Raw genomic sequence first — 16,276 nt, forward strand, 5'->3', positions numbered from 1 at the left:
TGACTCCAGTCATGTCTCACTTGTGTGTGTGTGTGTGTGTGTTGGGAATTTGTACACCATCAATAAATATACAGTTAATTAAAAATTTCTCAATGTTCTAATTTCCTCAATATAATTACATATGGCTTCAAAATTCTTCAAAGAAGTGTTCAAATTTCAAAACTTTCCCGGGGGCTTACAGCTCCCCCCGGAACTCCCAGATGTTTAGGCTCGCTTCACTCGCCACCCCACCCTCTTGGGTAGTTATAATGAGGGGGGGCCTCCACAAGGAGGCTGCCCATGGGCCTCCACAGGTCTAAATCTGGCACTGGATGATGATGATGATGATGAATTCAAAAGTTATGCAGCAGGTTTGTAAAGTTAACATGTAAGTAGGTGAAAAATGCATTTCATATATACACTAGTAAAAGAGGAATACAAAAGAATCCCTTACCTTTGGTCAGAAAAATGAAGCAGCATATTTATGATCAACTCAGTCACTTGAAGCAGAACTTGTCTACCACTAGAAGTGATAAGTAAATCCTCATTGTTCACCTGATAAAAGATACAGTTTGTTTCAATAACAAAATGATACAAAACTCTTTAAGAGATTATGAAAGCTGATCAAGGCTAAATGTTGAAGTAAAGTAAGAGCTTTCAATGGTGGACTCATTGACTGTAATGGTAATTAAAAGTGTAACATAAAACTCAACACATTCTGTAGTTAGATTACATCCTAGACAACAAATTAGAAGAAAAAAATTGGAGAAGCAAACTTCTCATAAACCAAACAAATTTCCCCATTTAATTATGAGGACTCTTGAGTACATGTGACTCTTAATCACAACCTAACCTCATAAACATGCCAGTTCTCAGCTGCCACTGTACTGTACCAGAAAAAGAAGAGAAGCTAAGGATAATCCTTTTGCCTTAAGCATACCAGCTTGTTAAAAACTACAGTAAACCCTAAAAAATCTAGATTTCAGATAGTTTGGACCCTTTCCGGGCAAGAAACATTAGTCAGAATCCTTAAATATTTGTTGTTGGAAATTCCCGCCGCACGCGGTCACTTGAAATTGCTGCCAATCATCAATCCCTTGGCCTCTTTCCTCCTCTCAAACAAGTGAATGAGCAGTTTATTCCCCCACTCTTAGAATGGACTCACCCAAAATGCTGCACTGTGATTGGTTAGCTATAATTTCAACACATCAGCCACAGAAAAATGGTAAGATTTTAGGAAAAATAATTTAAACCATGATGACGGTAATCCTTCCGGGAAGAGCAGAAGACGAGAGCACATTGCATCATCCACACACACACACACACCCAAGCAGACACACCTGGTGCAGTCCATCTCCGATTATATTATTCTAAAGTAAAATTACAAATTATATATCGTATTTTTTCTATTATTTAATATTTTATATTATTATTGATGAAACATACATCATTAGAGGCTGATCATGAGAATATAATAATGATTAAATAAAAACAAATGCAAAAGTAGCAACAAATAGTTAGAAACTGTCAGGGAAGAGATTACCTTCTGATTCAGCTTTTCCTTTTATTTTGAAGACAATACAAATTATATATCATATTTTTCTATAATATTTAACACTGTGTTATATTATTTATGATGAAACAAACACAATATAATGTTAATCATCCGAGAATATGATGACGAATAAATTAAAAACCTGATGAACGCAGCAACAACCAGTACCACCCCCCCCCCCTCCTCCAGCATGTTTACACAAGTGTCAACTTGTAACCATTAACTCTCCTTAGGCCTATATCAAATATGATTATACTAATGTACAGTATCCCCATTGAGGACAATACAGTATAGTCTGGATTTACGCGTTTGGTCATTTACGTGGAACATGACCAGACGCGCCAATTATCAGTTATGCGGTAAATTCCATCATTTACGCGGCAAGCGGCGTGAGACGCGCCAATTATTAGTTACGCGGTCCATTCTTGACCTTACACGGGAAGCGCCGCGGGGAGGGTGCGCAGTATGTCGCTCTTACGTTATCGCTGACGTTATATGACGTATCGGACTGTGATTGGGCCACGCATCCTTACCTCCCTCCACCGCTAGCTGTGATTGGTCTAACTTAGCATGACGTGGCCTGCCACCAGAGGGATTAAGTCGCTGACCTAAGCTGCGCCAGTCTCATTGTTCTCAGTCTCCGCATATACTGTTCTCCCTTGTGCCCGCTAATCTGTTCAACAATGGCATCTGCTGGACCCCCACCACCCCCGAGAAACCTTGAATTACCTGGACCAAGCCGCCCCAAGCCCAAGAAGATACAATGCGCTTTAAGCTATGAAGTAAAATACAAAATCGTGCAGGAGTTGAAGAAAAGAACAAGACAAGTTGATTTGGCGAGCCAGCATGGCGTGAACGAATCTACGATCCGGACGATCAAGAAGGATGCCGCCAAGATAAAAGAACACATGAGCATCACATAGTCTGCAGGTGCTTCAATGGTGAAATATTGTCAGAATAAAGTGCTGCTCAAGACTGAGGGTTTATTGGTGAGCTACTTGATTCGTCAGGCGAGAAGGAACGTGGCACAGGACACGCGGTCAGTTCAGGAGTATGCCCGAGAACTTTACGTAGCAGTGGTGCGGAAAATGGAAATTGCAGAGCCCAAACACTTCACTGCTTCCGCTGGGTGGCTGCAAGGGTTTAAAAAAATGTCACAAAATAACTAACATTGAAATTGGTGGTGAAGGAGCTAGTGCTGACCATGCTGCCGCCATGAATTTTCACCATTCTTACGAGAAATTATGGAGGAAGGAGAGTACACCGACGACCAGGTGTTTAACATGGATGAATCCGGGCTCTTTTGGAAGAAATTACCATTCAAGACCTTCATAGTCAAGTCTGCCAGCAAGTGTCGGGGCCGGAAGTTGCAGAAGGAGCAGATCACCGTCCTGTTCACCACCAATGCCTCCGGTACCTGTAAGCTCAAGTTTTCAGTGATCCACACAGCCCGCAAGCCGCACGCCTACAAGAACGTGGACATGACCAAGCTAAATGTCCACTGGCTAACCTCCAGGAAGGTGTGGATGTTCACTGGTCTGTCCGTTTCCTGGTTTGACGACTGTTTCGTTCCTGACGTCAAGAAATTCTGCAAGCAACATAATGTTCCATTTAACATTTTGTTGCTCCTTGATAACGCACCAGGACACTCGCCCCTATTGCTGGATCATCACCCCAACGTAAAAGTGGTCTTCCTTCGCCCTAACACTAAGTCATTAATCCAGCCCATGGATCAAGAATTAATTTGTAATGTCAAGGCTGCTTTCTCAGCAAAGAAGTTTCGGCTCCTTAATGACTTAACCAACACCAAGGAGGAATTGCGGAACCATCTGAGTGGCACAGATAGCGAGAGAGAGGATCCAGAAGAAGAGTTGGCGGAGCATGAAGTGCGAGTCAAACAGTTTTGGAAGAAATTCAACTTCAAGAAAGCTGTTGATTTCTTGGTGGAGGACTGGGGGCAGCTGTCTGTGGCAACGATTCGTCATGCGTGACGGCATGTGTTGCAAGGTATCCCAGGTGGGAGGCAGAGGCAACCTGAGGCTGGAGAGGCTCAGTCTGTTGCAGTGGCAGTGGACCTTGCAAGAGAAGCTGCACAGAGTGTTAGAGCTGCAGGCTTCTCCGAGACCACCAACGACAACATCCTGGAGGTAATCAGGCAACCTGAGGTGACTGCCGACGAGATGCTGGAAGATGATGACGTCAGTGAGGCTGCAGGCGGTACAGCAGAAAAAGAAGAACAAAAGTTAAGTCATAGTGATGTAAAGGAGGCAATCGAGTATGTCGAGAAAGTCAAGCTCATCCTTTCAAAAGACCCAGTGAATCACCGCTATGAAGTTACCAATAACCTCCTGTTGCAGTCTATGGAGCCATATATCAAGATGTATCACGACAACATCAATGCTAGGCTTCAGCGTAATATTACAGACTTCTTCGCCCGCAACCCACCACAACCACAGCCAGCCTAAGTCAGTGACAGTGACGATATGGACTTTGAGGGGTTTGTCAGGGAGGCCCTGCAAACCTCTGTGAATAATAGTGACAGTGACTCACCGGAGGGTAACTAATCTGCCTTCTGCCTCAGAACCAGCCGCCATTCCCGTGTGCCGACCCATCTCTTCTACTAACATAGGTGTTAAACACCTTTATATTTGTACTGTAGTGTAGTTTTTTATTTATATATTATGTGTGTGTTCATACCATCATAAAATTAAGATGTTATTTTCACTACAAGGTACGTATTGTGTCGGAAAAAGGGTAGTCTGGGGTCGGCCCAGTCTCTATTTCAATTAATCCCATATGTTCTGTTATTTCGTTTCCACATTTCTCGTTTTACGTGGACCCCCACAGGTTCAAATGACCGTGTAAATCCAGACTATACTGTACAGTATATATTCTAATAAGAAATAAAGTAATATATATATTTTAAATATATTCTCTTTAATGAACTGTGCTACAATATACTATATATAAAGGAAAAATGTAACATGAAACATATATGACATTTAAAAGTCATCACGGGGGGCTAATGAGTGGCTGCACAGTGGCTCCCAGAAGTTTCAAAGATTTTCTGGACTTTTGATGGTTTACTGTATATGCCACTTCATGTATCAACAGTGCCTCAAAAATGGTTTCTAATGATAATATCCCAAAATAGACTAGGCACTGTGTAGCACAGCTTGAAGGATCATCACAGAAGTGCTTCACCTTTGTTGCAGTGCATACTCTATCACATCCATACTTCTAGACATCATTTCTAGGACTCCCTATAGAAAGTCAAGTCAATCAAGCAGACAGATTGAACACAGACTAAGAATTTTTAGTAATAAAGAAATATGTAAATAATTCAGCTTCTGCACAATATAGGGGGAAATTTAAGAGTTCCATTTACCTGGTCAATAAAAGTTATCACTCTCTCTAGTATCTGTTGCTCCTCCTTCTGAAGGCTCTTCACTTCCTTAAAATTTGCTTGCAATTGGATAGAGTCATTACCAATGTGCTGACTCTTTGGTAAGTCACATAAAAATGTAGCCAGACGATAACTCTCTTCTAGGCGAGTGAGAAATCCCGAGTTTTTCTGTGTACTTGATATTTTCTGCTTGTGTTCAATTAATGTTTTCCTTTCATTCTGTAATACAAAATGAAATAAAATCACTTTAAACTTTTGGTACAAGTTTATCAGTATGATGCAGAGTTAAAAAGAACAACATCAATTATGTCATTACCACAACACCCTAAATTACTCCAATTTTTTTTTTTTGAGCATCAGCTGATCAACTAAGGGGGTACTCAGCCAATTCAGTAATCTGTTCTATGTTTACATTCATTTCCAATGGAGTAAATATCAATAAAGTTGTGCTTTATAATATTTTTGCATGTTTTATATTAAAATTATTAGTCATTTTAACATTTATTCAACATATTGATAATATATGCAGTACAGGGAACTATTTCACAGTCATTAAGTTCACATACAACTTGATTAGTACTATCAAAGATTATATTCAGATATCCAGTATACCTATAAATATAACAGCACTGTCAGTATTCTTCAGTATGACTGTGCATGCCATGTTGAGGACTGCATGTACAATAATGTTTAAGAAAAGTTAGTACTTTCTTGTGTATAGATGGGCAAGGGAAACACTTGCTGCTCTTTCTGCCATCATACTGAGGCATAAAGTCACCATTAAAAAACCACAAGATGTCCCTCAAACTGCAAAAGTGAAAATGGGTCCCATGGACAGTGACAATAAAGTAAACACTGTACACTAGAACAAGCCTTTGGCGTTCCAAAGAAAGTGTTTATGACTACACTTCAGTGCCTTTACTTCCCCAACTTGTAAAGTATGGTACAGTAGGGTCGGGATATAGCGCGACTTTTTATAAAGATTTATATTTATACAGTAGAAGTCCAAAAATCCGGACTGCTTGGGGATTGGGTCGGTCCGGATTTTCGGATTTTCCAGATTCTCGGGCAGTACTTTTAAAATTCAATTTTAAGGAGGAATAAAGAACAGATGAACAGGTACAGCAATATCTAACTGTCTAATACCATGACGAGTCTTGAAATTCCTAAGCCATCCATCACTAAATGAGCACTCTGATTCAATGTTCATTTGCTACTTAAAAGACTTTGCTTTGGCACAAGCATCCGCCCAGAAATTGCCATACCTTCTGATCGTTTTAACAAAAACCATTCGTGCAACACTTTATCAAGATTTTCTAATTTTGGCCAATGTAAACTTTTTCTTTCAGCAATTTGATTGTAAAGCCCAGAAGAAGCTGTGAATTCTAGTATTTTATTCTTTGCCTTTTATATATCATAAATTGTAGACTTTTCAATGTCGTATGTTTCCATTAGAACAGTATTGCTCACACGACATTCTAGTTTTTTAATTATTTCAAGTTTGTCACTCAATTTCAACGTGTTCTTCTTTCTCTTCACACAACGAAGTTTATCTACTTTAGGAGCCATTATTATGGGCTTGTACTCTGTAAATGGAAAGAGTAGGACTCAAAATTACATACGTTGTCACAGTTTGATCGCTCGTTTTAAAGTGGCGACCGGCTGGTCGCTTTTCGCTGTGCAGCTGTGGCACTCACGCATGCGCAAATACACACAAAAGCCCGCTAAATTAAAAAAAGTTTGAGTGTTTTCGAAAAGTATGGATTCTCAGGTGGTCCGGATTTCTGGCATCCGGATTTTTGGACTTTTACTGTATTGGGACTACCAAAATTATCGCCATTTTCCAATATATAACGATAAATTTATTTATTTCACAAGGGAAATCGGGCAGGAAATATTTCAAGTGTACCGCCATAGCAAACAAATGCGTTATTTGCTCACCAGGGGCGCCACCATGGCTGTTCACCCACGTGAAAGGTGAAGTGAAGATAATGGAAATCTTAATGGAAAAGATTTAATACTGTAACTAATATATTTGGTGTACGTTTATGGAGGTGTGGGATTTTCAAGTGAGGGTGGCGTCTGCTGCCGAGTCTGGCGTTCCCAGGATGGTGAGTCAGTTGCCGAGTCGAGTGTTCCTTGATATTGAAACAGTCTGTTGTTCCATTGTTCATTGGTGCTTTAGTTAGTAAGAAAATAAATTCGTTTAGTCAAGTTTAGTCACTTTTATTGGCCTCCAGAACCTAACCTTATTTTCCTCACTGATTACATGTAATTATATACAGTATCGCGATTTAGTATACAGCGAACATCGTTGGACCCTATCTCATGATATATCCCGACCCTACTGTACATATTTACAGCCAGGTGGAATGGGAGTGCCCTAGAATCGAAACAACTACCCTTAGGAAAAGAGGTAGATGGTGTATCCATACCGCCACTCCACCCCCTCAAAATGTAGATGTGTTTATAATTCATCTAGCAATATTTTGTGGTGGAAATATAACCAAAATATATTAAATAAGAAGTTGAGTTATTATCAAATCAGTCCATTAATGTAACTCTTACCTGAGCAAACCTTGGATCTCTGTGTTTCAGCAGTAATAAAATCTGGGCGAGAAGTGATGGACTTTGTAGTGATGCAACAGAAACCATAGATCCAGTCACCCCACAACCTATCAATTCATATATAATAGTTAGTAAATTTAACAAAGATGTTTCTATCTTATCCATAAGCAATTTTTTTTTTCAACTATAGTACCACACACACATCTTGTCTATTTTCCACCAGTATTTTCACTAAACTCTTATGTGGGGTTGATCAAGGGGTATAGAACACCCAAAGAAAGAGGATACACCTACAATGAGAATTATGCAAGACAGCTGCAATAAAAACATACCCTCATAATAAACTGGTAAGAGCATGTGAAGAAGGTTAATTCTTGCCTCTTTCACTTGATCCTCAAGCAACACAGCTGACTCAATCTACAAGATGTATAATATTAGATGAAGAAGCACATAATGTTATCTCTGTCACATTATATACAAGTGTTCATGTAAATCATAAGGTGTTTTTAATTAATACATTAAATATGAAATCATGACATCTTATAAGGTATCTTATATTGGACACAGCACGACAAGTTACTTATTAAATACCTTAAAATATTTTGGAAGTGGTACCAAGGAAAACACAACTAGAAGGGTGGACAGTGCAGTTTCATTCATATCTACATAACCCTGAAAAAATATAAAAATAAATTAACGACTCTCTCAAAGCCGGAAAAAATCCCTCGTCCCCGGAATTTGCCGGGTAATGGAAAACTGTTCTCGGAAGTTCCAGAAATTGCCAATTACATAATCTCTCGAACCTGGAAAAATATCCCTCATCCCATGTACACTTAATTTGGTCAAAAAAATTAAACAATCTTCTCAAGAAATTTTTTTTTGGAAACATCAAAAATTGACAAAAATCTAAATATTCTTTCCCTATATTAGTCCAAATTTGTGGGGGTTTATTGTATGTTCTATATAATGACCAAAGGTTTTAGCAAATAACTCTTTTGAAAAATGGCACAAGATCATTGTGGGGTTTGTTATTATTTGTGGTGTAAGTAAAACTTTTCTTTCACATCACAAAGGTTTAATAATGAGATGATACTGCATTAAAGTTCTCACTTTCAGTAAGTTTAAGAAAAAATGTGTTTCTCTGTACTGTACTGTTGTGTACTAAGCAAAAGTACCACTGTATTAGCCCCTTAGTTCTTATATAAATGTCAGGGCAGTACACTGGGTTTATATAATCATATCACCACCTGTAACTTTCCACTGGCTATGGGGTGACATGGTCACACCACGTCATGGGTAAGTTCCTTGAGGTGCGGCCCTAAGACTGTTAAGGTCAGCATTTAAAAGCTGGTTACTGTCACTCAACACCTTACACCAACCGGACGTATTTAGAAGAGCTCTTTAATAAAGCCTCCGTCCTCATCTTAACACTCATAGCTACAGTGATTAAGTTACGGTGATATACACTTGGAACTGTATATGAGATAGTCCCTAAATAAATAGATAACAGACAATTGTGTTTGGCTACTAAAACACTATATAATATACATGTTCCAGCCTCATTAACCCAGAAGGAATCAACGGTTAAAGGGCCAGTTCACCACCTCCCTAAAACATGACAAGTTAATACGTACAGTAAGTTCTCGCTTAACGTCGGGGTTACATTCCTAAAAATGCGACGTTATACGAAACAACGTTAAGCTGATCAATTTTCCCCAAAGGAAATAAATAGAATACGGGAGTTACGTTCCCCAGCCTCCCTTTGACCCGTGAAATACATTACATATACAGAAAATCATTGGCATTTGTATAGAAAATAATGCATACATATACAACTACTAAGTTTGTATTGGTACTAACAGATGGGCAGAGGTGGTAAAGCGAGTGTGTGGTGGGTAGTGAAGCGGAGGAGGCAGATGGCGGGAGGGGAGGAGTATGGCAGGAGCGGAGGAGGAGGGTGGGAGCGGAGGAGGGTGAGAGGGGAGGAGGAGGGTGGGAGGGGAGGAGGAGGGTGAGAGGGGAGGAGGAGGGTGGGAGGGGAGGAGGGTGGCGAGTCACTGAGACTCTGCGCCAAGCCGAGAGAGAACAGCGCAGCCAAATGAGAGCAGGTGATGCACCGTAAAATGTAGTTTGTGACGACGCAAACAAAGTGGTATCGGATCACCGGGGCATTAAACGAATTTTTGATCTCTAAAATTTGGCGACTTAGTACCGAAATAACGTTAAGTGGGACGACATTAAGCGTGGACTTACTGTACCAACATTAAATAATGTTAAGAAATGCTTTCTTCAAGATAAATTAGTAGAAAAAATAATTAAATTTGTACCTGATAAAAGAGCTTGAAGACAGATGAAGTGGGACTAACAAGACCAGTCTCCATCAGTGACTGTAATAGTTCTAAGCCAGACTGTGTGCACTGCTTACCACTCACTAACCTGAAGATAAATTACAAAGTTAACAACCTGACTACAAGGATCCAGTCTCTTTTCATCAAAAAGAAAAAACCTGCTATAACAATGTAAAACAGAAAATACTAAGTAAATATATCATATTAGGTCAAATTACTGTGCTATTCAATTTGTTTTAAATTTTTACAGTCACATGTTGAACAGACAAATATGGAGGATTAATCTTGAAATCCATTCTTGTGACTGAGTCCACAAGACAAACCAAGTTAACCCCTTCACTATGGGGACATAACTTTCAATATTTTAAATGGCTAATGCTAGACAATTTTATTCAGCTCGGAGGGAGCCCCATACATAGGGGGTTAAGCCAGGACTGATCATATGGTCATTCATCCCTCCCCATTTACAACTACTACCTTAAGGGCAAACTGGGAGGCTCCCTGTAGAGGCTGGAGGTACAGTATTAGAAAGCCAGTCCTACATAGCTGACAGGTTGCCATCTTGAAATTTAAGAAAGTCCCCAGCCACCATAACCCCCTACACCCCCAAAAGGCAGAGGAGAACTTATGGCAAATACTGTTCAAACTTTTCCATTGCAGTAGCTTCATCACACAAGTGGACTGCCACATGAAGAATGTCCCTACCATCAGGAAATGAACAAACCAGGTTGGGAAAGAACCATTGTCTTCCTTTAATTTAATAGAAAGAATACAGAACCACTAGACATGAATGGAGATAAAAAAAATTAAGTCAGTCAGGGAAACATTCCATATTAAAAACAGGCAAAACAAATTAAATTCCATCAGCAACATAAAATTATCATAAAACACATGAATAATGTCGAGTTCCTTATCCAATGTGAACTGGGAATCCCCCCATGACAGAATATGACTGGAACAACATAATACAAGGCGCCATTAATCGAATCCCTTTAAGTGTCCATATACGTTTATTGTTAAAAAATGTAAAAGTTCACAATAATTCCGAGCACAAACCATTAAGAACAAGGTGAAGGGTGTAAAGTCCGCCCTCACGACGGCAGGTAGCTGTCTGTCTTTGCCCCCACCACACAAACAAGCACCCAAGCAGTTAACATTCAGCTCTGAGAACTACCATGTCTCAGTAAGGACTAGGAAATGATGTCATTGACTTCTTTAATAAATTCATGAAACAGTTTACCCAATCAAATTTTACATTACAATATGCCCCCCAAGTTAGCGGATTTTTACTTCGCAGTTTTCGGTTATTCGAGGATGATACTCTGGATGTACCCAAGAATGTCTGTGGGTAGTTTTAAAGTTGCCGGCATTTTTGCGGGTGGGACAGGGAGCCATTCACTCCAGAGACAGTAATTTCCTTTACCTGTATTGTATACTGTATGTGTGTGTACAGGTGTAGACACACACACATAAAACACATACAAATAATTAATAATTGGAAAATCCTCTCACAAATACAGTGGTCCCTCGGTTAACGAACGCCTCGGTTAACAAAATTTCGGTTAACGAATTACCTTCCATAAGATTCTTCACTTCGGTTACGAATTCCTTACGACCTTTTCCCAACATGTTTTCGCCTGCATTTGGCTGCTCACCAGCTGTAGTATTAGTCCGCCAATACAGTAATCGGTTTTAGGGCTTAAATTCGTTACCATTTTAGTAAATATCAAGAAGGTTGTACTATTCAATAATTTTAAAAGTTTTATATTAAAATTTTTAGTCATTTTAACAATTATTGAACATAAGTGAAGTACAGGAAACTAGTTTTTTGCGCGCCAAACAGCCACTCAACACACCAAGCTTGGCGACAGTTTGTTTATCGGTTCAGAGGAAGGAATATCTTGTTCGAGACTCTTCAACATAAACGATGTTTTTCTGTGTTTCCAGTCAAATTATTGGTCATTTTGAAATATATTTGTGTTGATTTAAAGAAAATAATCTTGAATTACACCAAGTGAACTAAAATTTTATGGGTGAAATGGCACCATGGGGTGACTTCTCTTCCACCCCAATGCCTTCTCTTCCTCCTTCTCCTCCACCCCCATTCTAATTCCCATCATCATCATCATCCAGGAGCCTTCATCATATACACCTCAAAGTATGTGCACTTTTCTACCTTTTTTGTTGAATTTAGGCAATTTTCGGTGAGCTGGAACCAATTACCCAAAAACCCATTGAAACAATGGTTTCGGTTAAAGAGTTTTTGGTTAACGAGCAACCTTCTAGAACGAATTGTGCTCCTTAACCGAGGGACCACTGTAATCAGAAACAAGTTTTTAAAAAATGTGAGTCTACCCTCAAGTCTGTGCTCTATTTATAAGGTAATAAAGCACGGACTTGAGGGTAGACTGTCATACTTAAAAAAAAATGTGTTTCTGATTATACAAACACATGCATTTTAGCTGACAGCATCTGTCTGAGTGTGAACCAAGTTGACCCAGAAAAACAAGTGAGTAACACTTGGCAAGATTATACCAAGTGACTAACAGACGGCGGGATGTTTCCATGCAAATTTTGGGATACTAACAGATTCTGGAGGAAGAAATTTTTAAAGTCTGACTGTACTCCTCTGATCGGATGACCAAGAGGTTAAACATATAGTAAAACACATACCTCAAAGTCAAGTCCCAAGCTGGTGTCCATTTGCCCATTCTTAACTCATGTTCAGTGTCATTTTGAGGATAAATTCTATTGTACTGATGAGCTAAAGCTTCAAGGCATCTGAAATATAAATATTCTTACTTCACTGAAGAAACTTCCCCTTTTCCAAACAAATATTTTATTCAAATATTTTCCACTTACAAACTTATATCAATTCAAATAATTTTCCCCCATTCTTTTAAGTCCTTTTCCACCATCATACATGGTGGGTGGAATCAAGAGCAAACACAATCAGTCATTTTATTTTTGTTTTTCAAGTGTTTCTGATGTGTTGAGCAGTTTTGGAGGATTGGCATGCTGATGGTTGATGATACCAGGTTGTATGAAGTGACATGAATTATTAGAAGGATAGCTTGAGCCATTATCATCAAATGATAATGGTGATAGCTTGAGGCCATGTTGTAGAAGGGAAATACCATGGAATAATACTTTTATCATAATATAGTTTAAAGACTGTAATTGTGTAGGAGATAGCTTACATGAGTAACAATTATAATGGAAGGATAATTTTTGAGAAACGTTTGTATAATTAGAAAATTATACTCAATAAGTAGCTGGGGACGGAATAGAGAAGAACTAGAGACAGGGGAGGACACAGCCAGGGAGTAGTATTATGAAGAATGTGTCAATAGAGGAACCTGCCAATATGTACTGTACTATATATGTTTGAGACCAGTGTAAGGAGGATCTATATGAGACTGAAATTACAGATATACAGACACAATTTACCTGTGACCTGACTTGTGAGAATGTTCCAACAAAAATAAAACACTGACCGAATTATATGTTCCTGGATAGTTGGCTTCCTGCACTCAGATAAGTTGTGGGTGAACAACTCCAACATTAATGAACACCGAGCTTGGTCAAAGAAAGCAGTGTAGGACTTGAGCATCTCATGCAATATTTGATACCTGTATATAATAAAATAAATTAGATTAACATTTAGAAAACAAAACAAGTTTCTTTGAAAAAATAAATAAAATAAAAAATAAAAATAAAAAATATAAAAATTTACTACTGTACTGTTTCATGGTAACAATCAGAAGACTTATATTTTCCTTTTCACTCCTACATTCCTTTTCCTGTTGTTTGCATCTATCCCACACAAGCAAGGAAAATGGACGTAAAATGATGATGATGATGATAGCTAAAGTCAACAGCAGTAAAAACTCTTCCCTCAATCAATGTCATTCATTTCCTTTTATAACTTACACATAAAGGAAACTGTGCAATACAGAGTATATAATATTTGTATCCTGAATTTTATTCTAGGTACAGTATTCTTTAAATTAATTCTTAGTTCTTGTATTTATTTTTTAATATTTTTTAAAAGAATCTTTCCACACTAGTAAATAACCTAAGAAATGTGTCCAGTACAGTATACCATATTTAATGTATGTCACAGTGATACAGTAAGGAACCCTTGACTGGAGGCAGTCATTCACAGTCCCAACATGCAGTTAAAGTTTCCATTAAAAAATAAGTTATTGTTATCTACAATTCTACAATATATACAGCCGGTCTTAACTTCCTCCTTTGTCTGTTTAAAATATTTATTTTTTTCCCTTGTCATGAACATTTACAGTGCAACATCATTAATCCAAGGTTCTTACCTCTAGTTCCTATAATCTTAAACAATTATATAAAAAAATTATGTTTTATAAACACATTATTTATATCTTCCCACTGCACCTGGGACTGATGGATCTCACTACTCTGTTGTGCAGTGCAACATATAGTCTACAGTACAGTTATTCCCCGATAACAGACACATGCGGACAGTGAAGGCAATGGATAGTGAGTCAATAGTTTTCAAAGCAATTAATCCCAAAAGAATAAAACAAATTTGGGAGGTTAGGGATCAGCCACCCCAAAAAACTCCCATCCACCCTTGATATACCTCTGTCAAGCAAGAAAAAAAAAGCAGATATATAAAAGCAAGTATTAATTTAGGAATGTAAAGCATAAATTTAGCCTGTTATTTTTCTGTGTTGAAGCAATGAGCCATCCCCTCTGGCTGAATGGTCCCCTCAGCCATCCCCTCTGGCTGAATGGTCCCCTCAGCCATCCCCTCTGGCTGAATGGTCCCCTCAGCCATCCCCTCTGGCTGAATGGTCCCCTCAGCCATCCCCTCTGGCTGAATGGTCCCCTCAGCCATCCCCTCTGGCTGAATGGCTGGCTGATGCTTTGGCCACTGTTTCTGCCTTTAAGAGTTTTAAAAGATATCCACACATATTTGAAAGCAATTATGGGCTAGTGGAAATTTTTAGAATAAGCAGGCCTGCCAACACGTGCATGCCCTCACTATGTTGATGTCCCATACCCATAAACCTGTTCTATATGGTTACTGGAGAAGCACAGCCATCTGCGGACATAATAAATGGCTTCTTTCATAATGAGTTTTTTGTAAGGTTACTATGCTGTGGGGGGAGGAGGGAGAGAATGATAAAGTGAGACATCACCTTCGATACAAGACATTCTTTTATTCTCAAGTCAAAATACAAATTATATATTATATTTTATCTTTTACTGAAGACTGGTGTATGGGTCAGAAGCATGGACACTTTCAGCAGACACCAGTAAGAGGTTGGAGGCCTTTGAAAAGTGGTGTTATAGGAAAATGCAAAGAATAAACTACGCTGGCAGGAAAACTAATGAAAAAGTACTAAGATTAGAAAAACTTCAAGAAAAATACTTTAAATGTACAGAAAAGAAAAATGAGATACTTTGGTCATATAATTAGGGATTAGAGAATAATAACAAATATTAATGGGCAAAGTTGACGGTAGGAAGATCAGGGGAAGGCAGAGATTGTGGTGGATAAAAGAAATAAAAAATTGGCTCCTCAGAAATACAAAATCTTGTAGGGTCAGTAAAAACAGCCCCAAAACATTTAGAGTGGAGGACTGTGGTTGCCAACCTTCAGATTTAATGACAGTACTCTGATTGATTGCTTCATTGATTGATGATATATACAGTGTTTTATAAGCATTTGTGAAATACCTGGTGTCATAATAAGCACCTGTGAGACACATGGGTTCATTATGAGTATACATACAAGAGAGTTATGGTGTCTTTTGAGTATCAGATGTAATCAATAACTTTCAAGCATCTGGTATACTTCAGAATACCTGTGAGCCGCCTGGTACCATAATGAGCATTTTCCAGATACAGGGAGTCAGCAAGAGCACAAATGATACAGCAACATTATGAATATTTCCCCAATTACGTACAGTCGTGGACATAAAGAATTTGGCAGGGTGTATGGGAGGGTGAGGATGTAGATGGAGACTTCACAGTATTGCATCCGGGTGGCAGTGAAAAGTCTTCTCAAACATTCAATTTTAACATAATTTTTGTGGCTGGTTTGGAGTTATTTACAGCACATGTTAGTGGAACCTGCACCTGCCTCACAATTAAACTGAAAACAACAAATCCATTTGTGGTGTGAAAAGAAAATTCCAAACTTTCAATTAAACTCCACTTACATGCAACGTTGCTAAGTTTCCACCTGTCTCTACTTCCTATTCACCACCTCTCTCCCACTCAGCCTATCAAATTCTTATTGTCCACAACTGTACATTAATGACTTTAACCTCTGAATTTTTTATCTTATCTTATTTTAAACACGGTCGATCCCTCATGTTTAGTTTATGTGAATGACACACAACTCAACATAAGCTATGGACAACTTGTGTC

At 38.7% G+C, this 16,276-nt stretch overlaps 1 protein-coding gene across 1 annotated transcript in view; it reads right to left on the reverse strand.

The window, feature by feature from the left end:
* LOC121854586 (serine-protein kinase ATM-like) overlaps window positions 1-16,276 on the reverse strand; it is a 134,334-nt gene that overhangs the window by 93,675 nt on the left and 24,383 nt on the right. Inside the window, exons 10-17 of the mRNA XM_042349271.1 lie at window positions 13,354-13,488; window positions 12,530-12,637; window positions 9,836-9,944; window positions 8,100-8,180; window positions 7,841-7,925; window positions 7,509-7,615; window positions 4,923-5,159; window positions 434-534 (exon numbers count right to left, since the gene is read on the reverse strand). Of these exons, the coding sequence (XP_042205205.1) occupies window positions 434-534; window positions 4,923-5,159; window positions 7,509-7,615; window positions 7,841-7,925; window positions 8,100-8,180; window positions 9,836-9,944; window positions 12,530-12,637; window positions 13,354-13,488 (963 nt within the window). The remainder of the gene's footprint in view (window positions 1-433; window positions 535-4,922; window positions 5,160-7,508; window positions 7,616-7,840; window positions 7,926-8,099; window positions 8,181-9,835; window positions 9,945-12,529; window positions 12,638-13,353; window positions 13,489-16,276) is intronic.

The sequence above is a fragment of the Homarus americanus genome, unplaced genomic scaffold (genome assembly GCF_018991925.1).
Source record: "Homarus americanus isolate GMGI-L3 unplaced genomic scaffold, GMGI_Hamer_2.0 scaffold54302, whole genome shotgun sequence".
Lineage (NCBI taxonomy): Eukaryota > Metazoa > Arthropoda > Malacostraca > Decapoda > Nephropidae > Homarus > Homarus americanus.